Source organism: Pseudorasbora parva, chromosome 24 (genome assembly GCF_024679245.1).
Source record: "Pseudorasbora parva isolate DD20220531a chromosome 24, ASM2467924v1, whole genome shotgun sequence".
In the NCBI taxonomy this organism is placed as follows: domain Eukaryota; kingdom Metazoa; phylum Chordata; class Actinopteri; order Cypriniformes; family Gobionidae; genus Pseudorasbora; species Pseudorasbora parva.
The window spans coordinates 34,457,805-34,484,994 of NC_090195.1; the positions used below are offsets into that span (position 1 = coordinate 34,457,805).

A 27,190-nucleotide genomic window follows, 5' to 3' on the forward strand; every position below is an offset into this window, starting at 1 on the left:
AGACCCATAAAGGCACTAAACACATCGACACAAAGCCCATCTCACTACAGCGGCTGGACAATCATTTTACAATGCGACGAGAATAGTTATTGTGCGCACAAAAATCTAAATAACGACTTTATCCGCCAAGTTATTGACGTGAACTCGACGCATGCGCGAGAATATGACGCCGGTCCGCCGTTCATGACCCAGAAGAGGAGGAGCCGCTATCGCCTGAGCTCACGGCCGAGACCTACACGGAAGACAATAACTTGGCGGATAAAGTCAATATTTTGATTTTTTTTGTACATAATAGCTATTTTTGTCGCATTGTAAAATGATTGTCCAGCCGCTGTAGTGAGATGGGCTTTGTGTCGATGTGTTTAGTGCCTTTATGGGTCTTGTGAGTGGGAATGGACTGAATGCCAATGGAGGCCTATCTGAAGCCTTTCTCAGCTTTACACTAAAATATCTTCATTTGTGTTCTGAAGATGAAAGAAGGTCTAACGGGTGTCCAACGACATGAGGGGGAGTAATTAATGAAATAATTTTAATTTTGGGGTGAACTAACCCTTTAATGCCATTGCGGGACTCTATTCTTTCCAACGAAATCACAAAACAAAATGCACACGAACATATCCCTATTCCTAATATACAATCAATGAACATCTTTGATTTAAATGGGAAAAAAAAACTATGACGTGATTCCTGACGTGAATCATCAGATCATTTTATCAGTCGCTTAGACGTAAATGCAGACCTGAAGTGTCAAGGCCTCCTTCACTTCACTTTTCCTCTGTACAGAAGACGCTGTAATACGCATGCCAGGCAAGTCATTTGGCGTCATTTTGAGCAAAGAAGAACCATGCTCCTGCGCACATATGTATTCAAACACGCTTGCCTATAGACTAAACACGTAATGTTTACATGCATACCGTCACCGTTCTCACAGATTCACTTTTTTTTTTAAAGTTTACACGAAGATGATAACACGAACGTTTCAAAACTATTTCAAAACCCGTTTTGTAAAATAAGAATAAATGCATATTTAATTTATTAATAGGAAAATAATATATCCTAGGAAAATAATATCCTAATTATTAATAATTATTTAAATCTGTTTAAAAATATAGATGCGCATATGGTGTTCTGTCTTGTATTTGATCTCAAAATAAAGGATGTCATTTTATTCCACATGGAAATAAGTGAATACAGCCTCTAATTTACACGAGGTGAGCGTAATGCTACGGTTATTCTAACATACTATATAAACGGACGATTTTAAATGTTTACATGCTTTTCTTCTTTTTATTTTTTGAGTGGTGATGAAATATATTGCTCATGTAAATACTTGCCAGCAATTCAGTAATAAAAAGTCTTTAAAATGCATCCAAATCGCAGTGAAACGCAACCGTGAGGTGCTCCGCAGTGGTCAAAAGGGATATAAACTGTGAATTTTGAAGTGATCTCTCCTTGAAAACTCAGAGATTTACCTACTTACTTACCTACTGAAAAAACAGGAGGTAATTCGGCCGGGGATTTTTACGCAGGTGGTGGGAGAAAAACACTTACATTCTGGATTCAGCCGGCAATAAAATCACAGACTAGACCCTGTCAATGGTGAAAATAACTTATGACCCCACAAGAAACAATTACCGTCCGAATAGGGCTAAAGGTGCATATTGTTCCTGTTAGAATAGCTAAGAATCGGCTCCCGCTCTATTCAGATCCACTCAGCTCCTCTGCGTCTAAATGGACTGGCCACAATATGCTGACAGAGTTTATCGATAAAGTCTGCCTCCATCAAGATTCACAGTTCTCATCCACTGTTACCAATGAAGACCGAAACCACCAAGATCCGTCTGAATAATAATGATAATATAATATCTATTTGCATTAAGGGCAGCCTAAAGATGGAATATTAGTAGAAGTAGTATCCAAATAATTAAAAGCAACATCACTCATTTATTATTGTACCATAATGTCAACCATCTAATTACAATAGCAACATTTTAAATTCATTGTGAGATGTGTCCTTCAAAGGCCAATCGAAATATGCAGTCGTTAGCTGTGTGTGTATCATTAGTTGTGACCCACCCCACCTGAAGCAGTGTGAGAGATTAATGAACTCAAGTGGCATATTGAGACGTCAGTGAAGGAAGGCTGAAGGGTTGTGGGGTCTTAGACATGTGTATCAGGCCCAGAATACATTGAACAGCCCAGGCAAGCTCTCTGCCTCTCTCAGATTCGACCAATCAATGATACAGGATTAACAGCCTTAACTTCAAAGTTCATCTTTCTCTTTATGAAGTCTGCAGCTGTCACTCAAACCTCTGCTCTAATGCTCACTTCCCAGAACTCAAAAATAAGACGCAAACTTTCTTTAAGTGTTACCTTGAAGTCATCATGTTTTAACTTATTTTTGTTTTTTTCTTCTCTCTAATATGTTTTAAAAGACCTCTACATTTCTTGTAAAGATGGATTCCTAAAATCATAAATATTTCAGTTTGTAAAGTTGAACTGAATTACATTAGTTCAATTGTACTTCATCAGCCAATTAAAAAATCTAGGTATGCATTTATGTTATGAAAAGTATGCTTTCTTATTTTTTACCACATAGATTCATTATAGATTAATGTCGATAAAGGAGCCTGTTTTGGGTTTTACTGACCATAAATGTGTAAGAGCCCCACAGGAGAATGATGGATTGAATTTAATAATTGATAAATGTCTGGTGTTGCTGTGGACAAATACCTCTGTTTACCGGAACATCTCCAGATTAAAGTGGCGCTTCTCCAATGTTTTGGCCGACTGTCAAGTTTTAGAGTGTTCCTCTTGAGACTGCATAGGGAATTGTGTAATACTAATGTTACATGTTTTGTTGGTTCATTGTTGGCAAGACCTTGTGGGTGTGGCCAACAGCCATTACAGGAAGTGATCGCATTCTAATTGACCTGGGCACAATCTGCCATCTACAACAATGAGAGAGCTTTTCCTAATCATCACTATCAATTGCTGACATCTGTTCTCGTCTGGAGACCAAGGCTTTATAGCCCTAGTTGGTCTGCCAGTTTAGGCGGAGGGGATTAATTATGTTCTAGCGAGCATCTGCATTGTTCTATTGCTATGCATTTTGATATTTGTGACCAGTCAAGGAAAGTAGGGACACAAGTCGGTTCTGGGGCATTTTGAGTTATTCATAGATTCTGAAAGTGTAGTCTCCAAGCTTTCCAACGATGTGTAACACATGGAAATCTGATAATATTTGGAGAAGTTGTGGCCATCTGAATGTATGCCTTTAGAAAAGTGTAAACGAGAGAAAACAGCCTCTAAAGTTTTGCAGTTCTCACCTGTTCTCACCTGCTGGGAGTGGCAATAGGGCTCATTTACATCTCATTTAGATAAGCCACACCCCCTGTAAAGCTGCATGGCTGCTAGTAACGACAGACGCAACGGGAAAAATCGGACCGCATGCTACTAATAATAAAGATGCTAACATTACCATCTATAAGCCCATTATAGTAATGTTTTTTTTTTTGGCAAGTGATGTGATGCTAACGATTACAATTAAAACGACAGTTAAGAACAATAGGTAGGTATGGGAAGGTCTAAACATGAAATAACGTGTGTGTTCTTAGAATGAACACAAGACGACAAACTTTGGTGTTTATGGAAACACACCTCATAAGAAACAGAAAAGTATTCTTGCAAATCTTGTTGCCTCCAATGAAATAAGTCGTTCGGGCACACTTTCTGTTTGCCGGGGTCTTCATAGTGGATGTACTGTGCGTCTGTTCGAAGGGGATAAAGACGGAGAAATGGGTAAAGTCCGTCAATATGGCTGTAGTGTAGGGGGTAAGGCGCATGTCATTAAGTTTTGACGCATATTGATCAGAGGTTCGAATTCGCCTTTTGCCACAATCTCTAACCGAGAAACACTTATTAATAAACACGTCAGATGCTTTATTTCCACTTTTCTAATATTTTCTCAATTCTTTTTGAAAATAAATGCCTTTCCGATCTGATATGTGATGGGAGAAGGGAGTAGAGAGAGTGTGGCAAAAGGCGGATTCGATCCTCTGATCGAGTTGCGTCAAAACTTGATGACATGCGTCTTTCCCCTACACAACAGCCACGGTGACAGATTTGAGCCATTTCTCTCCCTTTATCCCTGTCAAATGTTACTGTCGATATAGCCTCTGATTTCTTACGGTCCAACTCGTCTGACGCCTGTCCGATACATTCTTCCTCTTCTTCATCTTCGCTCAGTTGTAGATTAGGGTGTTATCCAGTCTTATTATGCCGCTTTCATCGTCGCTCAGATCATCTCTACAGCCGGCCAGAGCGCTGCATTAATAATTAGCCACGCGTCCCTTGGAGGGCGGGGCAATAACAAAAGCCAGTATGAAAATACACACAGACAAAACAAGGCGATTTCAACCTCAAAATATAAGCTTTTAAATATACAATTAATGCCATCTCAAACACGGAGAGGCTTCTTCGTGATTTCAACTAACAGATTCTGCAAAAAAGCGAAATTCACATAATTTGAAAAAATAAAACGCTTCTTTCTCATTTTGCTGGAAGGTAGAGCTGCCGACTTGTGTCCCTGGTTTCCGTGACGGGTCACATTTTTGTATTTGTCACTCTTTTTGATGTTTCTCCTGGCTGGCCTTTCACATTTGCGCGGCACAATATTTTTTGTTTCAGATGTTGTATAAGTTTCTAGTGAGTATTGTGCAAAATCCTGTACTTTTTTTAAGCAGTCAAGCTTGCAGGCATTTTCAGGCCTTTGAAGGATTGATCAAATCAAGAATATCATATCGACTTGAAGGCGACCTCCTTTGAATGAAAACAGAAAGCAAACAAGCAATCGTGCACAGCACTCCAGGATTGTGGTTTTCAAGTAAATGTAAAAATAGTTGATAATTAGAAAGTTTAAGTGTAATAAATTAATTCAGCAGCAGGTTAAGTGTTACCATGAAAAATAAGTGTTAAGACACTTTAAAGTTTTACTCCCAGCAGTGGTTTTTGTCTGCTTTGCGTGAATTGTGTTTGAATGACTAAAGACCGTTCTCACACTGAGAAACAGGTGCAAGATTTAGACACCCTAAAACTGAAAAGAAAAAAACCCTGAGAGATAAAGAGCATGTCGTTGAGAACAGCAAAACCAAATGTGTTGTTTCTGTCAGGGTAGTTTTGGACATCCTCGGTTCTACATGTGAGGAACGTTCGGGCGAGAGTGTGCATTTCAAAAATGAAAGATTTATTTTCCTCCTTATTGTAGTTTTTTCATCTCCTCTTCATTCCTCACAGAAGCCCTCCACTTTCCCCAGGGAAGGTGTGTGTGCAGGTGCTCACATACAGGAAGTTAACAGGGCTCCACCTCTGACTTCCCAATGGGGGTCCGGGCTCACTCATCAGGACCCCCACCGCGCACTTAAGGGCCCTTACGCCATACATACACGCATCCCCAGCCTCTCTAATCGGGCCAGCCCGCTTCTTTGTCATGCTGTTTGTCTCTGAAAGGAGCACTGGAGGCTAGAGAAAGAAACGGGAACAGGGAGACAGGAACAAAAGCACGCCTCTCATCCACAGCAGGGCTGCTTATTAGGGAGCGACAGCCCTCTGGGAGCAGGGCACTTGGCAGAGGACATAGGGTTGTCAAGGGCACATTCGTACATCAGTCAGGGGGAACGTGGGTGAAGTCAGAGACCCCTAAGCCTGCAGCATTATCGCCCCCTTTGTCAAATCTGCACCTGTCACTCATTCAATACGAGAACATGAACCGGTCAAACTTTGATTCACTGCCAGGCCTCAGCACTGAAATGAAAGAAAGCAGCAGATATAAAGGATAAGTGATCAAAAGGAAAAGGAAGGAAGAGCTGGGTGAAGATAAAAGAGATAAATGAGACAAAGGAAAGCAGGCCATGATGAATAAAGGGGAAACTCAAAAGAATGACGACGAGAAAGATTGAATTAACGCGAGGAGAATGAAACAACTTCTAACTCAGTGACCAAAGAAAGAAAGTTGCAGTCACTTTAAAATGCCGACTCCATGCATGACTGTTGTTGAGTCCGACTGGGCTCTGTTGTGTTTTACTGCAGACTGTCTGATGCTCATTGATTTCCTGTAAAGATTAGTGATAAAAAGTTAACTTTTGTTTTATCCCTGAAAATGACCAGCAGTAATTCTGATTTAATCTGCCCATGCCATCTGTACAGATCTGTGAAGGGAGCCGATAGATATGACAGTCTTTGAAGGGAATTGAGTCCGCAGGGGTATAGAATTAATATGACTTAAGCTTTGAGTTGATGCAATATGACTGAGGGCACAAGCAAACCCTTCTTTTCATCTCCCATATCTGCTGTGAAGATTTGGAGGACATGGGAAGAAACCAGATAGTCTGACAGAATATCAATCTGACAATAAGTCTGATAAAATGATAAAAGGAATTGGAACTGTATGCTGGGTATCAGAATTATTCAGATATATCAGTAGCATCTCTCTCTCTCTCTCTCTCTGTGTGTGTGTGTGTGTGTGTGTGTGTGTGTGTGTGTGTGTGTGTGTGTGTGTGTGTGTGTGTCAGTTTTGCTGAAAATATGTACAGTTGAAGGTAGGGATGGGCGATATCTTATCGTTAGCGATATACCGGTAAAAATTCTCCCCATGATAAGAATTTGTCTTCCCACGATAATAACAATAAAGCCTATGTTGATGACGCGAGCCATTCGCATCTCTCGTGCAGAGCGTAAACTATGTCGGAAGCTGCGGTTTATTGCTGGAGCTAGTACACACAGATATATGTTTACGCGATGAGCACTTGGACTGAGCGCTTGAGAGATTTGCGCTTTGTCAAGCGATCCGTAAAGCGCGCTATTTCAGTTCATCTCAATGAACACAGTGTTTTTGACGCACAGTAAACACTAATGCGAGGTGTCCAACTGAGAGCGCTCAGTCGTTCTCACACACTCAAAGAGAGAGCGAGAGAGTCTTATACCACGCAGAATCAACGTGCTACATGCAAACAATATTCCTTGTTGTATTTTCCTGTAAAATAACCGCGTTCGTTTGGAATTATTCAGCCTAATGCGCAAATAGGAATCCCATGGCTGGTGCGCACCTATTACTGTACCCGTTTTGATTTTAGCAAATCAGTTCAAGCAACCACTGACAACGTGATTAATATTCATAAACCCAACAACTCAATCCTTTATATTGTTATTAGTAGTAGAATTCGTAGTACTATTATCTTTATCAGTATTATGTTTTTGTTTTTAGTATTATTATTTTCTATTTTTTGTAATCTGGAGACATGGTTGGGATTATTACCTTTTCAGAATCTGTGTTTAAATTTCAAACTTGTCTTTATTGTTTGTATTGTGTGAAGTTTTTCAGCACAGTTGCATTATTTAAACATTACCTGCACTTTTACAGAAGTATAACTGCAACTTTTCAATTTCTGAAAAGGCTGGTGTTTGGATTAAGTGTTTTTATTATTCTTTTATGTATTATAGGGGACTATTTCATGACGGGTACGTTTTGCTTTAGATCATGGTTTGTTTTTCTGCGGCTCTTAAAGGGTTACTTCAGCGATTAGCATATGGCTTTGTATCAGTAGAAACCCTGGAGAATATTCAAATTATTGTGCTTTCCCCCCTCATATCTCCCTGAGACGAGAGATTTATGCATTTTATTTCTGGAAAAATTCCTCCTATGATGCAAAATGACGATTTTTGCATCATAGGAGGAATGCTTGCCCAAAGGCTAAAGACTACAGCCAGCAGAGGGAGCCATTTCCGCATGTTTTGAATCCGGCATTGGGTGATGGGAGATTACACTCAGCTTGCAGGGAGAGCTCAGTTTGCAGACAGGATCATTTAAACGGAGCTATGGTGAGCAATGTAAGTCTTTTAACTTCTCAAATTCATTTCTATGAAAGTTAAGCTTGCAAAGGCATGAACTGAAACGCGTGCCAGACTGAACTGGCGTTGTGAATGTATGCCGCGAATGTAGTCGCGATTACCTCAGCTCTCATCACTCCTGCAGTTAGTGCTCAGGGCTGTGATACTCGCGCGGTGACTCACTCATTATATTGAACAGACACGTTCAGTTTTTAATTATAGTGTCTTCTCTAACTCCGTCACAGTAATGAAGTTGGTGGTGTTGGGAATGGCCTCACAGGGCAGCGAAGCATTCTGGGAATTGTAGTCTTTCATCCCCATGGGACAAAAATACATTTTCTGTCTTTTCTCAGTCTAGAAGACACCAAATTCAAAAATAATTTCACATTTCTACTGCATTGATGACCCAGTTTAAATACAGATTCATCTTCCCAGCGCTGAAGTACCCCTTTAAGAATGTGTGCAGCTCTCACCTGTAGCCAAAAACATGGGGAAGTGTACTACATTTATCGTCATTGATATCATTATCGAAATAAATACCAGAAAATATTGTGATACATTTTTTAGTCCATATCGCCCATCTCTAATTGAAGGGGACCATCCTTCAGGATCATTCTTGATAGGAAAAACAGGGGGCAAAGCAGTCTTATTAGACATGGTAACTGGTTTGTTGATGGTTAAAGGTGGTTTAGCACTTCACTAGGTCCAAACTAGATCTGCTAACTGGTATTCCATTTGAGTACTAGCCAGCTTAAAAATGTTATAAATTATGTTGACCAGGTCAAAACCAGCTGGTAGTCCATCTGCCCATCTAGACTAGACTAAATAATGTACAAAACAGGTCAAAACTAGGTCATGGTGGTCAGAATTTATGATAGATTTTCCAGTAGAGAAGCACAGCATGACCAACCCAAAGACAAGACACACTGTCACAGACAAAGAAACAAGCATTCATACGTCAGTGTCCCAGGTGCTTCTCGGCAGAGTTTATAAGCAAAAAATTTACTACATCAGACTTAATATTGGATACAGTCACTTCCATTCCCATAGCATTCCACATTCCACTTCCAGACCAAATCGCTCTGCCAATCTACAAGCACTGAATCCATAAAGCACATGGTAATAACTTGGACCGCTTCACTTCATGTCTCCCAGTGGGGTTCTGCCTCTTTGGTTTCTTTTTTTACCTCCTTTCGTTATGGTTTTAACTAGGCATTATCTCAGCGTTGTCACATCGAGTTTTCTCTGAGCAAGAACAGGTGAGGAGCCCTGTTTAGTCGCACGCCTCTGATGTCAGTGCTACCCATGCATCACACTCGATTCAGAGAGTTTAATCTGCAACAATAACCTTCTGTCTTCAGAGAAATTGCTTTCTGGGGCCGTAAAGTAAACAGGCAAAAGGTGTTATTCAGCAAATTGAGAAAGAGTCGTGAGCGGGAAATGGTGTGCGTAGAAAGGGATAGAATACAACGAACAAGAAAAGGAGGGGGAAGGGCTGGGCGAACGGGGTGTGGACAATCGCAAACTGACCTTTCAGTCAGAGAACACACAGACAGATATTGAATGAGTCTCATTGTATTGGGAGAATGAAACTGCTGGCTTGTTAAATGGTGTGGCATATGGATATTTTATCTTTCTCTGCCTTTAATTGCTTTACTGTCAGGCGGTTTTCCCCTTGAATCTCTCTTTAGGGAGGAGACGAAAATAAACATGAAGACGTCTCCAGCCGGGAGAGGCTCGACTGTACGCTATCTCTCAAACAACGCAGGCCCGTCCTTTAAGCTGGCTTCAGGTTGCATACAGCCTGACCTTTAATCTGATGCATAAACAAGAGGCTGGGGAAAGCGATCTCTCATCATCCTCCCCTCATACTCGCCCGCCTCCTCACCCACCTCCATTGTTTGGCTTATGGGTGCATTTGTTCTAATTGTCGCTGCCTTATTGACGCAAATTGCTGCAGGTCTTTGTGAGGTCTTGTTTAGCCGGGCCCCGTGGCTGACGTTGATGCATGCCCGGAGGTATTTATAACCCACACGACACCTGATGTCAAGCGCGTGCTGAGACTAATCATGTGCGGTGATGTTGGAGTGTTCATGGACTCCAGCGAACCGATAGAAAGATTTGTCTTCTTTTCTAAAGGAGGACTGAATAGGGAGAGTAAATGAGATGGGTGGCCACCAGCACTTAATGCACATAGACATACTGCTAATCCCTTAGTGCCACTGTTTAGGGGGATTTCATACCAGATTGTCCAAAGAGACCGCTTATACGGTCAGTTTAAATGGGAATTGTAGAGGCACATCTTTTAAACCCCATTTCATGAGTACATCATTTTGATCTTGTTCCGCTTACGGTTCCAGTTTCTCCATCACGATTTTGTGTTTTGTTTGTTCATCAATCTTGTAATTTCCTGTTATCCCTATAACTCGTTCATCTTGTCCACATCTGTGGCTGTAAAAGTTCACTTTTCATTTTCTAAATTGATCTCTTCAACAACAATGGAAGGTCATTTGATGAAGGTTGGTCATTTGGTTTGTTGAGGTTGAGCTCAAGCCTCAGCTGGTTACCAGACTCAGTTACTCAGCGAATGGTCACTTTAACCTTTAAAGGGTCTCGCTTAGGCTTTTACGACCAAATCTCTGCTGTTTGTTTTGAAGTCAGAGGATTTAGAGGAAGGCTGTTCCTAGACAGGGAGATTAAGCTAATGGCACCTTCCCTGTCCATCTCCTAATGAACAAAGGTGGCAATACATACAACATAGACATTAATAGGAGTGTAGAGTGATGGCTTCGTCTCATGACTGAAAAACATTGTTTTAATCCAGTCAGTTGATGTAAGCCATCACTGTTACAAGACAATGCATATTTTGCAACAGAATTAGGTTTCCTTATGTCAAGAATAAGACCAGAGCATGTTGATTTGCAGATCTCCATTCTCTTGTCCTTTCTACCAAAGCATTGTTTGTCAGTTTCTAAAGCTTGTTAGCAGTCCTCTTGCCGCAAGCATAGTCACTAGGCGCATTGCCACCCGATGCTAATGTGTAATCACACGTTTACAGGAGCTAATGGCCAAATTAATTTCCCCTCACAGATGTGCGGTAATGGCCGAGTGATTTGTTTATTTTTCTCCGGCTTTGACTGCTTCCTGAGAAAGATGTAACTGAGAGTGGTCATCAAAAGTCTACAGACTTTGGCAATTCTATGAGTCCTGCAGTGCAATCTATTCACACACGCTACAATATTACTTGAAACATACTACACAGCAAAGATTTCATGTCTCGCATACAGTTACCTTACATTTTTTAGTCCTTAGCTTCATTTATCATTCAGCTGCTTGGCGTTTCTTTGAGGACAGCCTTTTTTTCCAAGTTTCCACTTTTGCTAAAATGTCAGTAAATGTCAGTGGATGAAGATGATACACTCTGCACATTTTATGATAACTTATCAAATGGCATATTTAAAATTCAGCCTTACATTTGGCTCAAAACTCTCATATTGATAGTATCTCACTTTTAAAAATGGATTTATAATGCTTTCCTGTGCCTGTTTTAGCGGATTATTATACTTGGTAATGGTGAGTACACTATTTTAAATGGTCACATATAGGATTTGGTCCGTGAAAAAGCGAGATTGCCTGCCTGTATTTGCAAAACCAAATGCACATGGCATGCGGCTCAATGATTTGCTTAATTTAAAACACTTCCATTTCACCGCCTTGCAAATGCGTTTGATGGCCTTCTAGCTCTTCTTCCATCACATATGAATATAGGAATAGGGCGTTAAATGAAGTAAAGCTAATACAATTGATTCTAATGGCTGCATGGAACAACAGGACAAGGATGTTCAGTCATTGCCTCTCATACGATTCTCATTCGGCTCCATTTGGTTTTTATGGAAGGCCATTTAGCGGCAGTTTTAATGAAGGTTGATTGGCAATGTGTCGGAGTGGCCATTTCAGTCAGTGGGCTGTTCCTCCTAGCGATCTACAATTATGAGTACATTTAGGCCAGACATCTCATCTTACGTAAGCTGTATGTGTCAGTAGAGGCTTAGCCACTTGTATCAGCACCTCACAGAGATGACATCTTGGTAAATTATCCGTATGCCGAATCGCTGATCTGTATGCTGTATTTTTTTTTCTTGGTGCTCCATATTTTTGCAAGCTTTATGTTTTACCTCTTTGTGTTCTTATTGAGTGCCCAAATTCCCCCTTTTTTGAGAATCTCCTCTTTCTCTCTCTCTCTCTGTATAAATGAGGCGTATTTTCAGACAGGATGTTGTATCATAATGAGGGGATTGTCACCGGCAGCCCGTGTGGTGGAGTAGATAAAAAGCAGGCCTTGATTAGGGGGACAAGGCATATTGATTCCCATTGACGGTCACTTTCCCCAGCTCTTAATGAAAGGAATGCAAATGAGCCTGCGAGTCCTCTAAGGGGGAGCGGGGCTGAGATATGGGCCTTTGACTCCCTGTCGTAAGAGGGACATGTATCATTGGCCATGGTTCACTGGGGAGTCCTTCACGGAAACGTTTGGTCCGTTTCATGTTCTCAAGATGCCGGCGAGCACAAGCCAAATGTGGAAAACGTAATGGACTGTGTCCGTACGTGTAATTTGGCAAAATGGATAGGGGCACGTGGGCTCAAATGGTGCTTATGCTATTGATTTAGGAAACAAGCTGTATTCTTAAAAGGAAACATGCTGTACTGTACCGTCTTGTGTGTTTTATTCAAGCTGTTATCATCTGTAGTGTACCATCTGGTCATTGTACTTCTCAGGTTGATGTCTAGACCACTGGTGGTGTCATAAATGAGGATATATGATATTTTTTTCTCTCCTCTATAGCAACAGACTGGCACCTAGTAACCATGACCGGATACATCGGCTACGGCAAGAGTTCCAGCAGGCCAAGCATGAGGAGGAACCTGAAGACCGCCGTCGTTCCTACAGCTTTCAGCAGCAACAGTGGGTAAGTGCAAAAGCCTGGTGTTTGGTGTTCAGGGCAAAGGGCAACATGCATTATAATGAGATATTGTCTGGGATTTTATGTTTTTTTCTGAGGTGGTTTGATTATTTTAGCTTTTTTTGGGGGGGTGGGGGTCATTTGTTGTCAGCTTGTGTTTTATCTTTTTTTTTGTATGCATCTCAGTTTTTTTTGCCCCCGACCTTGTCTGTATTTGTTTGGTCCGCACAGAGGTGAATGTGTTTTAACATTTTGTCCTTGAAAGTCAGTGCTTCACTTTATTCTGCGAGGTTAGAGGCTAGCCATTATTTTATCTTTATCAGCAAGTTAAAATAATATACACTGCTCAAGAGACTGGGAATGGAGTTGCAAGGGATCAAAGGTCAAATAGCTGTGTATCTTTACTCTGTAATGGCCTGAGCCAGACATGGCGGTCTGTCTTGTGACTTCCTGTAAAAGGCACGGAGGGGATTTTAAAAGATGACAGACTAATTACCTCAAGGAATGGAACCATTTCCTAAATTAGAGGTCAGCTCTCTGACCCTGTTCTCTCTGACACGTATTTGGCCTCCATTTTCCTTCCAGGTCTTGAATAGCTCTACAGAGATTAGACTGTGTTAAACTCAATTAATGCATTAATGTCCTGTTTCACTCAGATCAGTGCATGGAGCAGAAGGAGGAACAAATTAGAAATGAGAAAATATTCAGCATCTCAGACACTTACCTTAAAGATTAATGATGGATGCATAATGAAAATGCACTTGCTTACAGGTGAAGCGTGTCATTTTTTTTTGACATTAGTGACAACAAACGGAAGAGCAGAACATCCAGAAGTGTACATTTTTTGAAATGTGATTGGTGCTTGTCCTTGCAAAATTCATTGATGCAATGCTGGGGGTATGTGGGTTGTTACCAAGGTGTTGCTAGGGCATAATGCTGGAATGTTGCTAGGGTCTTTTGGCTGATTTCTAGGTTAAGCTAGTTTTGCATGGTTGTTAACTGGCCCAAATCAAAAGTGCCCACATCCAAGGCTCTATTAAACTGGTCTGTGGGTTAGATCTCTCTTTTGGTGCAAGTGTATATTTTTTTCTCACTGCTAATGAAAGATGTTTAATGAATAATTCTACTTAATAACAGTTAAATTAGACCCAGTTATGACTGTAGTGTTTCACTTCAGGAATACGTATGGTCTCCAAAGCAAAGGCTCTTATACTTGGACTCTAGGTTGTATTTGACACATCTTTAGCTAGTCTGTTTGCAGTCTGGATGAATCAAAACCTCTCTTGGTACTTGGTGTCACGTTGTCTGGGCTTCTAGTACGGGAAGTAAAAGCCCTGTTGTTTGCACAGTGCCGAACTAGAGGAGTCAAGCTGTAAGACGCCTAATTGCTTGTGATAGTTTACATTGTTTAAAGACTAGAGACATTTTCCAGTAATAGAATACGCTCCCTCCCTCGTGTCTCAAGTCTAGTGTATTAATGGTTGACGGGTCGGCCTCTCAGTTTGAATAGGACTGGTTTCAAATAACAAAACACGTTAGTTTGAACCCAGGGAATGCCTTCGAGTCTTTCAGGGTATTATAAGAAGCGCCAATTCCCTGAAGTCTGCGGTTTAGATGTCGAGCACGACTTTTTCTATATGCGGTCGGCACCGTTGCCATACTGATGTTGTGTCAAGTGGATGTTGAAATACAGGCACATGCTGGTGGGAAAAAAGTCTCCAGCTTTGAAAATATGGGGAAAATCTTTTTCTCAGACTGAGGTTTGGTACTGTACGTCATGCTAGTCTACGGGCTGCTATTGACGCAAACAATAAACAGTACTTCTAGCACTAAAAGCTTGTGTCAAACAATAGCTGAGAGCTGTGTGTTAAGGATGTAACCAAGTATTCAAGATTAAATGTAAAGGCAATTCCCCTTCAATATTTATTGTGGTTAGTTATACTAAATGCAGTGTAATGCTTAGTTTTCACATTACAAGGAATCAGGTGGTCCAGGTGTTTCATCCCTGGATTGCATTAGAATCAAACACACTCCATCAAAGCGAATACAAACAGGTTTGACGTTGATTTAAGGTCTGAGAGGGCCCATGAGCACTGTGGTCCTGTTGACTTGTAGAAATATACAGCCGTCAGTCGTAGCGGCAGGTGGAGAGAATGATGGTTAAGCAGTGTAAGAGAGCGCAAGGGAGGCGTTTGTAGCCATAACAGTCTTGTTGATCCTAGTGCCATAAGCCTGATATAATGACGTTATAAAACTGTCAAAACAAAGTCACATGTTCCTCTGAGAGCATCCAGAAATTCTTTTGGGTGCACTGATGTAACAGAGAAAACTTGTTCAACATCCGATGAGTATTGAGACATTTTTACAAAAGGACCATTGAAAAGCAAAAGGTATCTGTGGGATTTCTGGCATGTGCTCTGGCATTTTAAATATATACTTATTGTTTGTATAGTAATACATTTACATATAACACCATGCTTTCCTAATTACTAAATATTTACCATTGAAATGTTTTGTTTTAATACCAAATTTAGATAATAGCATGAATTAAAAAACAAACAAAAAGAAGATATCTTCCATGGTAATATTATGTTTCTTTTACACGTACCACAGTAATACCATGGGATCCTGAATTATTATTTGATGTACCTCAGAGTGCTTTCTAAATACCATGATATATAAATATGATCATCACTGAGTATCATGGTATACAGTATATAAAAACGATATTATCATCATTGTTCCATTACATCCACATAGTGTTTTCAGTAAGATTGATTATTTTCACATGAAAGCACTTAACTAATTAGCATTTACTTGTGACCACCTAGTTACAAAGTCTCTTGGTTGTTATTTATCGCTCTGATTATAAATACTCTGCATTACACTATTCAGAAATGTCCCTCAAGTGCAACATAAAATCAAAGTGGCAAGAAACAATGATTGATTGCCTTTTAAATATGTAGCTATGTGGGAAAACTCCCAACTTCACATCAAACGCCTCTCATTTCTTTATGAAGAAAAATGGGTAAGTACACCCCAGATAATCCTTCAAACCCAGCGTGAGTTCTGACAGCATGAGACGCACATTAGGACAGTGATTAAGGTGTGTTGCCTGCGTTCACGATCCCCCGAGGACTGAAAGAAACCCGTCATCAGGTTTTTATGTGCGGCAACGAGCTGCCATCCCACATCGCTGATAATCGCCCCATGGCCAGAACCTGTCACAGACCTCCACCGGTAAACAGACAATTAGACGTGTCTTGTTATGCCTTCCTTGTATATCACGCCCAGCGTTTTTCACTATGACTTTGAAAGGGGCTTTTCCAGATGTTTGTCATAAGGAGCATGTTCTTTCCAGAGGCTTGCCGGCCTGTCTCAGCCAATAAAAATCAATCTTTTGTTAAGACGATCAGAGGCCACACAAGGGACGGAAGTATTATGCCTGGATCGCACACATGCTTTCATTAGGCCCGTATTTACGTCCCTTTCTCCTCTATTACAAGGACCTCAGTGCTGACAAGCATTCAGGCAGCCTTCATGACTCGAAAGAATGCCATTGATTTCAGGATTCAGGGAAGCCAGCATGTTTTCTTTGATTATGAACCGCACAGGAAACAAGGCATGATTTCCACAGTGTGGAATCAGAAAACTCATGTCCTCGTACAGTCGACCCACTGTGGCCAATGGTTCAATATCATCCAACTGTGGCCCCAAATGGGCGTTATCGTGCTGGTGGGGGTTACCGTTTTCGCAGACTGGAACACCCCCTTCTTCTTCTTCGCCTCTTCTGCTGAACTGCTAGCTGTCAACATCCGGATTAATATGTTCAACCGGTGGCGTAACTTTGTTTTAAAAAGTGGGTGGGACATAAATTGCGTATCATATGCACGCGAAAAACTGCGTACTATATGCACGCCAAAGCTCATTTTGACGTATGAGGGGCGCTCATACGTCAAAATGAGCTTTGGCGTGCATACGGTACGCAGTTTTTCGCGTGCATATGATACGCAATTTATGGCGTATTAAGGGGGGTAGCATTGCTAATACAATGTTATATCAGATGTAAAATATGTACAATAATAATTGCAGAAATTTTTTTATTAAGATGTTCAGAAATCAATTAAATAGTTCATTTACCCTTCGAGATCAGGGTTGGGTGTAAGCAGTCGTTATTGTGATTGACATGGGCAAATGAAATGTTTAGAATCGGTTGCAGGGCATTTTCGCTGAACTGGTTTGGGGCTTGGCCCATGTGCCTTGACAAGCTTATCACGATTGGTCGATGAGGCGCTACCAGGAACGCCCAATAGTCGTAGCTGGACCCTTCTCCAATGGTTAGGTCAGGTTATCTCTCGATACCAAATCACTGCTGCAGGAACACACTGTAAGCTCAATGAACAATGGCTGCATGTAGGCGAAAAGAAGTGTACATGATAATGAGCCTACAGTGGGCAGATAACTCGAGATTACTGTCCCCCTGTGAAATATATGTGGATTTCCTTCCTACTCTTTTATATCCCTCCACATTCGGTAGATTTAGAACTAGATGATCAAATTGAGATAACCTGCAGGGGATGGGGGACTATATTTTTTCTGAACTGAACTCAGGTCCCAGTGTAATACACGTTCAACCCCTCACCATCATGTTCTGTTTGGGGTCTGAGAGACACCAAGGGCCATTTTATGACACTCAGGTTGATACTTTTTCTAAACTTTCCTCCTTAAAAACTGAACAGGTTTGTTAGGGTGTTACTATGCAGCTCCTAGGAATTTTCTGAGAGGTTTCTAAGGTGTTGCTAGGTGGTTATCAAGGTGCTCTTAGGTTTTTAATGTGTTACTATGCAGTTTATCTGGTCTACTGGGGCATTCCTAAGGTGTTGCTGAGTGGTTATTAGGGTGTAACTATGCAGTTGCCAGCATTTCCTGGGCGGTTTCTAAGGTGTTGCTATGTGTTTATTAAGGTGTTCTTGGGTTTTTAACGTTACTATGCAGTTTATCTGGTCTTCTGGGCAGTTTCTAAGGTGTTGCTATGTGTTTATTAAGGTGTTCTTGGGTTTTTAACATTACTATGCAGTTTATCTGGTCTTCTGGGGCATTCCTAAGGTGTTGCTTAGTGGTTATTAGGGTGTAACTATGCAGTTGCCAGCATTTCCTGGGCGGTTTCTAAGGTGTTGCTATGTGTTTATTAAGGTGTTCTTGGGTTTTTAACGTTACTATGCAGTTTATCTGGTCTTCTGAGCAGTTTCTAAGGTGTTGCTATGTGTTTATTAAGGTGTTCTTGGGTTTTTAACATTACTATGCAGTTTATCTGGTCTTCTGGGCAGTTTCTAAGGTGTTCCTATGTGGTTGTTTAGGTATTCTTGGGTTTTTAACGTTACTATGCAGTTTATCTGGTCTTCTGGGCAGTTTCTAAGGTGTTCCTATGTGGTTGTTTAGGTATTCTTGGGTTTTTAACGTTACTATGCAGTTTATCTGGTCTTCTGGGCAGTTTCTAAGGTGTTCCTATGTGGTTGTTTACACTGAAAATAAAAGGAAAACACACATTGTCCAATTTACTTAATCTTATTATTTGCAATATATACGCAACAAAATTGTGTTTCTCTTCTAAACGTGATTTCTTTGCTTTCAATTAATGTAATTCTCTTAAATGTGCAATCTACTAGATTACATTATTTGGGTTTAATGTGAAGTAATCGACCATGATTTTTGCTGAAACTGTAGTTCCCAGCATGTTTTGTGTGGGACTTGACGAAAAGAGTAAACATTTTGAACTTATTGTGTTATTTTGTGTGTTTTTTGGGGCAAAATTAGATGAGGGGGAAACTTTATATTGTTTAATAGTGTTTAATGTTTCATTATTTTGGAATAATTAGAATCATTCAAATTATACTGAGTTACCATAGTGGAGAAGAGCGGAGCGATTGCTTATACTGTGGACTTAGACAGCACATGTCATTAAAGAGAATTTATACATAGCACGTGATATGTTCATTATGTGCTATTGTTGGCTAACAGAATGAAAGTTAGCTTGTGCAGTCTTATAAATCAGTCAAGTGACTCTAAAATATACTAAACAAAATAAGCATGTGATTTGATTAAAGAGTCAGGGTCTCAAGCCCCCCTGTGCACACCATGTTGTTAGGAAGCCATATTAAAATCATTTTGAGACTACTCAATTGGGTTACTTAAAAATGACTTCACTCCATGATGTTGAAGTTATGTGAACAAATTTTGTTTGTTTAATTTAATTGAATCATGTGGAACTCCAACACACCTTTTTTTTCAGTGTAGGTTTTCTTGGGTTTGTAATGTTACTATGCAGTTTATTTGGTCTTCTGGGACCTTTCTAAGCGGTTACTATGTGGTTGTTTAGCTCTTCTTGGGTTTGTAATGTTACTATGCAGTTTATCTGGTCTTCTGGGGCGTTTCTAAGGTGTTGCTATGTGGTTGTTTAGCTCTTCTTTTTAATGTTACTATACAGTTTATCTGGTCTTCTGGGGCGTTTCTAAGGTGTTGCTATGTGGTTGTTTAGCTCTTCTTGGGTTTTTAATCTGACTATGCAGTTTATCTGGTCTTCTGGGTGGTTTCTAAGGTGTTGCTATGTGGTTGTTTAGCTCTTCTTGGGTTTTTAATCTGACTATACAGTTTATCTGGTCTTCTGGGACGTTTCTAAGCGGTTACTATGTGGTTGTTTAGCTCTTCTTGGGTTTTTAATCTGACTATGCAGTTTATCTGGTCTTCTGGGACGTTTCTAAGCGGTTACTATGTGGTTGTTTAGCTCTTCTTGGGTTTGTAATGTTACTATGCAGTTTATCTGGTCTTCTGGGGCGTTTCTAAGGTGTTGCTATGTGGTTGTTTAGCTCTTCTTGGGTTTTTAATGTTACTATGCAGTTTATCTGGTCTTCTGGGGCGTTTCTAAGGTGTTGCTATGTGGTTTTTTAGCTCTTCTTGGGTTTTTAATATTACTATGAGGTTTATCTGGTCTTCTGAGTGGTTTCTAAGGTGTTGCTATGTGGTTGTTTAGCTCTTCTTGGGTTTTTAATCTGACTATGCAGTTTATCTGGTCTTCTGGGACGTTTCTAAGGTGTTATGTGGTTTTTTAGCTCTTCTTGGGTTTTTAATATTACTATGAGGTTTATCTGGTCTTCTGGGTGGTTTCTAAGGTGTTGCTATGTGGTTGTTTAGCTCTTATTGGGTTTTTAATGTTACTATGCAGTTTATCTGGTCTTCTGGGCGGTTTCTAAGGTGTTGCTATGTGGTTGTTTAGCTCTTCTTGGGTTTTTAATGTTACTATGCAGTTTATCTGGTCTTCTGGGCGGTTTCTAAGGTGTTGCTATGTGGTTGTTTAGGTGTTCTCATGTTTTAATGTTATTATGCAGCTTATTTGGTCTCCTTGGTGGTTTCTAAGGTGTTGCTCTGCATGATGTCACAGTAGTGCATTGCTATACTGTTGTTATGGTGTGGTTGCCAGTTTGTCGCTATGTAGTTTTTAGAGTGTTCTGGGAGCTGTCTAAAATGTTGCTAGGTATTATATGAGTTTTCTTATTGTCATGCAGTTGTAAAGGTGATTTGGATTGTTGCTACGGTTGTGAATTGTGTGCATTGTCCTTCTGTCACGTTGTAATGCTGTGCAGGTGTTCTGAGTATTTGCTAGAGCCTTGCAAGGATGTTTTGGCTCTAAATGATAAAGATAAACCTTCCCTAGTGTGTACGCACTCGAGCAGAAAAGTGAAGTTTCTAAGAGATGAAAGGAATAATGTGTCTGTCTATAGCTGTTGTCACTTTCACATTCTCTGTCTATTTTCATGTCCTTTATTTTAATGTGACACAGACACCTCCGTGTTGTCATAACTTTTTGCAGAATAACACTCTTTTCCATTCCTTTACTTCTTCCCTACTTTCTGTCCTTTCTTTATCTCTGTTTTCTTGCACTCACCCATTCAAGTGCATCAGTCCCAAAATTAAGTCCATATGTCGGCGCAGGTTTCTGGAAGTGGTTGAGTGTATAGCGCAGTAAATATTGTTGCACATGTAGCATGTGTGTGCTCTGACCCCCCCCGTGCACTGCGAGCCCAAGCCGTCTTTGATATTTTGAAGGCTATGGGTCACGCCGCGCTCTAATCGTAACGATTATACGTGATTTGGGCGTCTGGGTCCGGCGAGCTACCTCTACCATCCAGCTGTGTCATGCTTTCTGGCTCAGAACTGCTGTGGACAATTTTTTATAATTATGTCTGTCTCTCTATCAGGCCACTTTTTGTGTTTGCTCAGGTGGGTTTCGTATTGTTGTGTTTGCTCTGTGTCTGAAAAGAGTATGAAAAAGGGCTAAATTCTGTGTGATTAATGAGAGATCTGGAAATGAAAATGTCATGCTTTCATGTTTTTATAAGCATTGAAAGATGATCTTTAAATAATCAGGTTCTACATGCAGCACATTGCTGTTATTCTGAACCACGGTTAAATTAGTAGTGTGGAAGTTTATTATGTTTTGGTATTTGATGATTTATTTTTAGCTAACAGCTGGGATATACATTTCATTGAAAGTGAGATTATTTATTTTTCATTAAAATGTTTTGTTGAAAGTGTTTGACAAGAATTTACTAAATGTGGTTAAAAACGGCATTTTAGATGGCAAAACATTAATAGCCCTTTTAATGTGAGACAACTTTAATTTTTTTTATGCGTGAATTCAGTTTTGGTAAATTTCCAAACTGTTGATAGGAGGATTGACAACCTTATTTAGCTATAGTGTGTATGTAGCCTCGTTACACTAAACCAACCCATCACAGACAACTTTCTGCATTTTTACATTTTTTAAAAAACATTTGAAAGGTTTTATGAAGGTACATTTAAGACCAATTATAGAAAATCTAAGCAATAAATTAAAGGAAACACAACTTAAGTTTGTTCTCTTAATTGAACATGTGTAAGCACTCATAGTTATAATACAATTTCCTAAAGATCTCCATAATCTATTATAAAAATAGTTTAAAGTTTGAGATAATAAATCTTCTGAAAGTGATTTTATGATTAGCACAAGAGCAAACATCTGCCAATGGGTTCATAAAATAATTATCATACCCCATGACATACTTGTTCTTGATTAAAGCTGAATTTTGTTCAGTTTCTCAGAAAACAAGGCTTAATTTCTTCATTTTGCATGTTAAGTAAATGTATCTTTAATTGAGAATGTTTTGAATTTGTGCTGGAAAACAAAAATATATATATCATATAGGGCCGGGACTCGATTAAAAAAATTAATCTAATTAATTAGAGGCTTTGTAATTAATTAATCGAAATTAATCGCATTTTAATTGCATATAAATATTTGACCTGGAACAATGAGAAGTAGCCCAATTTTTCACATGGATTTTTAGCATACCATTGAATAATGACTGAATACATAAGATTAATCAACAAAATATTGTTTATTTATTTCAGTCCAGCAGACCAGTGCAATGTTTGCCATTAAGTGTAACAAAAGCATATTTGTGATATTTGAGGCTCGATGTGCTGCGGTGATACGCTAATTCCTTGTTGTATAGCAGGGGTGTCCAATCCTGCTCCTGGAGGGCCACTGTTCTGCTGAGTTTAGCTCTAACCCCAATTAAACACACCTGTACCAGCTCATTAAGGTCTTATTAGGCATACTAGAAACTTTAGCAGCGTATTGAGGCAAGCTGGAGCTAAACTCTGCAGGACGTCAGTGGCCCTCCAGGACCGACTTTGGATACCCCTGTTGTATAGCTTGCACACAACCATGCTCTTGTCGACGCTTCCATCATTTCGTTTTTTAAAACTAAAAAAAATTTCCCATCGCAAGCAAAGCAAAGCGGTCTCATCAGCTTCTTCGTTCATGTTCACTATGGTTTGTTGTTGTCATGGTTGTTGTCGTGACTCATGAGCGCTAGTTGGTGTTCCAGTATAATCGGTCCGTCAAAACTCATTCATTGAAAAACGTTCCGCGGGGCAAAAATAAGTGCGATTAATTTTTTTTTTTTTTTGCGTAATTAATTAACGCGTTAAAGTCCCGTAGTTAATTAATCGTAATTAACGCGTTAAAGTCCCGGCCCTAATATCATAGTTTATTCTGTTAAAAATGTTTAGTCTGCTTTAATAGTTGCATTAAATGTGTCTGACTTCCGCTCATCCTTAGAACACAAGTGAAGATATTATTTGATGAAATGGAAAGATTTCTGTCCCTCCATTGACAGTCTAAGCAACTTCCACTGACACATCAGAAAGTTCATAAAGACACCCTAAAACTTTATATGATGAAGGAAAGTCTGACGGTTTGGAACGACATTAGGGCGAGTAAATGATGACAGGATTTTCATTTTTGGGTGATCTGTCCCTTTAAGTGTCTGACCTACTGTTGATTTATTCATACACAATTTGACAAAATTCCCTGACACTCTGCATTATACAGTAAATTACATTTTTATAACTGATTCTGCAATTCTGTTCATGTTTTCTGCACTGCAGAAACCATAGACCCTTAATTTAATGCCATCGTATTGAATTTAAGACTTTCTAAACCAATTTAAGACATTTTTAAGGCCTTAAATTGTGGAAGGTCAAATTAAGACCCGCAGAGAGCCTGGTATGATTTATAAGCCGTTTTCCTCACAGGGACCAAAATGTCCCCACAAGGACAAGGATTTCAGATATTGCCATCTTTGTAGGGACATTTTGTCGCTTATAATGTATAATTACCAGCACACACAAACACACACCTGATTTTTGTTGCAGTGTCTTCTCAGTCTAAATCTCATTAAAACATCTCACTGAGGATAATTACTGCATTGTTGCTTCTAGCTCGCAATAAAAGCATTTCCTCTGTTTTTGGCTTAATATGTTGCAAGCGAAGAAATTTTCCTGGGCCTTTAGCTATTAAAATGTGTCTCACTGGAGATGTTGCTCAGCCTTCATCAGACATGGATAAAATTGCCTGAATCTCCAGGATGCTGTAAAACCATCGCCATAATGCTTAACTCTTCTGTTTTTCCCATAGCTCCGTCTTATGAATCGTTTAAATGTTCGCCTCTCCGCATTAATGCAGCATTTGTCATTTTTTGCGAAGTCAGCCGTTTGAAGCACAAGTGCACTCGAGGCTAATTGCGTTCGGGTGTGGTAGACACGTTTCTCATTAGTGCACCTTGCGTTTTAGGAGGAATTGGTAGTGATCAAGAGCACCTCATTAATTATTAAACCCACACCTGACCATGAATTCTGAAATGATGCTGTGCTTGTCAAATCTCGTGCATGCGTTAACTCAGTTAATGCCAACATACAGTGTAATACTAATCGTGACTAAACATGTCACTTGGTTCAAAAATGAAACCTGTCTTCGTTTACTCATGCTCATGTTGTTCCAAGCGTGTATGACTTAGTTTATGCTGTGGAGCACAGAAAAATATGTTTTAAGATGCTGTTTTTGAGTAACAGGAATGTTTATTCATATTTCAGGCCAACACGGGTTCTTACACACCCACGGGGCGGCATTCGGTTTCTGTGGAGATGCAAGTGCAGAAGCAGAGAGAGGACAGAGACTCTTTTACTCAAGCCCAGAGGCAATACAACTCCTTACCACGGTAAGAGAAGCCGTTGCACACTATATCTCAGATTTCATCTGGAACCACATTCACTCTCACAACTAATTAGGGATGTTAACCGATGACCATTTGACCGATGGTTGACCGTATCAACGTTAACCGATCAAAGTTGTCCGTTGTTGGTAAAAAAAAAAAAAAAAAAAAGTGATCTCTAAATTAGGCTATTATAGACAGTGGACTAAATGCTACTACAGTTGGCCGTCTCATCCCAAAATCTTTTTGTGTGAAGTGAACAAATCCCTCACACTCAATTTTTCATAACTCGCCTGTTTGTACTTTATAAACCAATAAAAACATTTGGCACCAGGTCACAGCGTTTGGGTTTGAGTGCTCATAAGGTTTGCAAAGAGTAAACACTCGAGGTTAGAGCCGGGGCAGACGACAGTATGAAGCGTGCAAAGAAAAGTAGTGTGTAGGACCATTTCACCAAAAAGAACGACAGATGTCAGTTGCACCTTGTGTGATACAGTGGTTAAATACAGTAGTAGCACATCATCTATGATGTATCACCTGAAAACGCGACACCCGCAAGATGTGCTTACATTTGGAAAAATATTACATCTACATTTCAGTGGTAACACATAAGGTGTTGATCATCATCTTTCTTTATTATTGTTAGCACTACCTCGAACTAAAGCGGCGTCTCTACGGAGCTGCCATTTTCTTAAATGAGCCACAGCAATGTTTCAAATGAGCTTCTAACGCTAGACAAACGCCTTTATTTTCAATGCGATCACCTTGTACCCAAACCATTTCAAAACTAAGGAGCCATTTGCCCTCCGATTACAAACAAGCTCCTCGGCACCGCGTTTGCGGGACTCGTGTTTCGCGCTGTGGGGGATTTTAAAAAGTGACGTGAGTGGAAGGGAGGTGGCGGCGCCGGAACAGTGTGTGTGTGTATGTGAGCGTGAGCGGGAGGGAGAGCGGCAGAGAGATCATAGAGAGATGCGACAGAGTTGCGTAATTGCAGGCGTGGCTTGCGGCTGTTATTTCAAATAGCGCAGCATATTTTAAACTAACCGGTTAACCGGTTTCAACCGGCTATTGAGGCTCGGTGGTCGGTCAAGAAACAATCAAACAAATGAACAATATTTCCCTAAAGCACGTTTACTTTTTTTCTGCACAACCTCTGGAAATGAAAAGTAAAATGTAGTATAAAATGAAATTCATTAGCATATATACATTTGTTATATTGTTAAAGGTTCACGAAACCCCATTTCAGCCGCAGTCAGTTCTCACCAGTTTTGAAGAATGCTATAAAAGTGGGCGGAGAGCAGGGGGGTGAGGGGCAAATGACCGTTACGTTACACGCAACACAATACACACAATGATGTAAGCTCACCATTACACAAATACATATATCCTGTGACAACTATAATTCAATGCACAATTTATTGCACAGCCATTCGCAAATTGGTTCTCTGCTTTGAAAATATGTGTGAACACGCATATAACTTTGCAATGTATAACTTTGATAACTTCTGAGGCTTATATGTGCCGTTTGGTCGGTTAAATAGCCGTGAAGAGCGGTTACCCTCAAATCGCGTGTGTGTCGTAGACTCAGGATCTATTGACGAGAACGCAGGCAACGTAGACCCTCATACAAAGCGGGAAAAAAACACTCATTTTTGATCCATCAATGCATCTCTCACTTACAGTATTTGATCTCAGTGTTAGAAGCGCCGCTGCGTCCGTCAGAGGAAAATGCCTATCAACGCGTGCTGTCATGAATAATTAAGCGTGTGCTCTCATGGATTATGCAACGCATCTTGTTATAGGTTAAAGACACGCAGTCTTGTGAATAATTATGAGATAGCGATGAGTCATCGCCGTACTATAGTACAAGAAAACAACGAGGCTGATTGTGTTTTATTTCTGATGACGAACATGAAACATCAACCAAATAGTGCTATTTTCATGATTTATCACATTTTTTATGTGGTTCAGATACAATAATATTTTGAGTTTCTATTTATTAAACAAATTTCCTCATTGTATCAACTCAAATTTTTAATTTCAATAAACTCAATATTAAGGCAACCAGGTTTCTTACTTTTTTAAGTTAAACCAACAAAAAACAACATTTTTTTTTACATTGTATAACTACTTTTTTATTATTATTGAAATGCTATTTAATGCATAACTTTGTTTTGTTAGTGGAACATTAATCTTATGGTAGATGCACGTAAATGCCATTATACATAAATAATCCTATATTATCTGCTGTGTTGGGAGTAACGCATTACAAAAGTAATGCATTGCAGTAACTTATTACTTTTTTTGTAACGCAGTAGTGTAAGGCATTACTAAAGATTTTTCAGTAATATTTTACTTGGTACATTTTCAAGTAACGCTTGTGTAATGTAAAGAATTACTTTTAAATAGCAGTAATAAGTAATCTATAATATATTACAGTTTGGAAGTAACTTGCACAACACTGATTATCTGATACCAAGCACATTTTGTAAAAGTATTCCTTGCATTCAAGCAGTAAATCTCAAATATGAGCACATGCATTGCCAGAAATACTAGAGCAACGCAGGGAATGTAATATTTTAATAAATGCATGCAAATAAAAGAGCCATAATCCAAACATGCGTGCAGTCTTATGTTCACGTCTCCCACACTCCCTCTGACCTCGGTGGCATTTCTCAGCTGTAGTCATGCCATTGTCATGCGGTCGGCTTCGCTCTAAGCTCTTCGTGCTCACAGGGCCGAGAGAATGTG

At 39.8% G+C, this 27,190-nt stretch overlaps 1 protein-coding gene across 3 annotated transcripts in view; it reads left to right on the forward strand.

The window, feature by feature from the left end:
• pard3aa (par-3 family cell polarity regulator alpha, a) overlaps positions 1-27,190 on the forward strand; it is a 623,737-nt gene that overhangs the window by 585,715 nt on the left and 10,832 nt on the right. For all 3 annotated transcript variants that reach the window (XM_067434978.1, XM_067434980.1, XM_067434979.1), the window contains 2 exons: positions 12,728-12,851; positions 24,318-24,442. In XM_067434978.1, the coding sequence (XP_067291079.1) occupies positions 12,728-12,851; positions 24,318-24,442 (249 nt within the window). The remainder of the gene's footprint in view (positions 1-12,727; positions 12,852-24,317; positions 24,443-27,190) is intronic.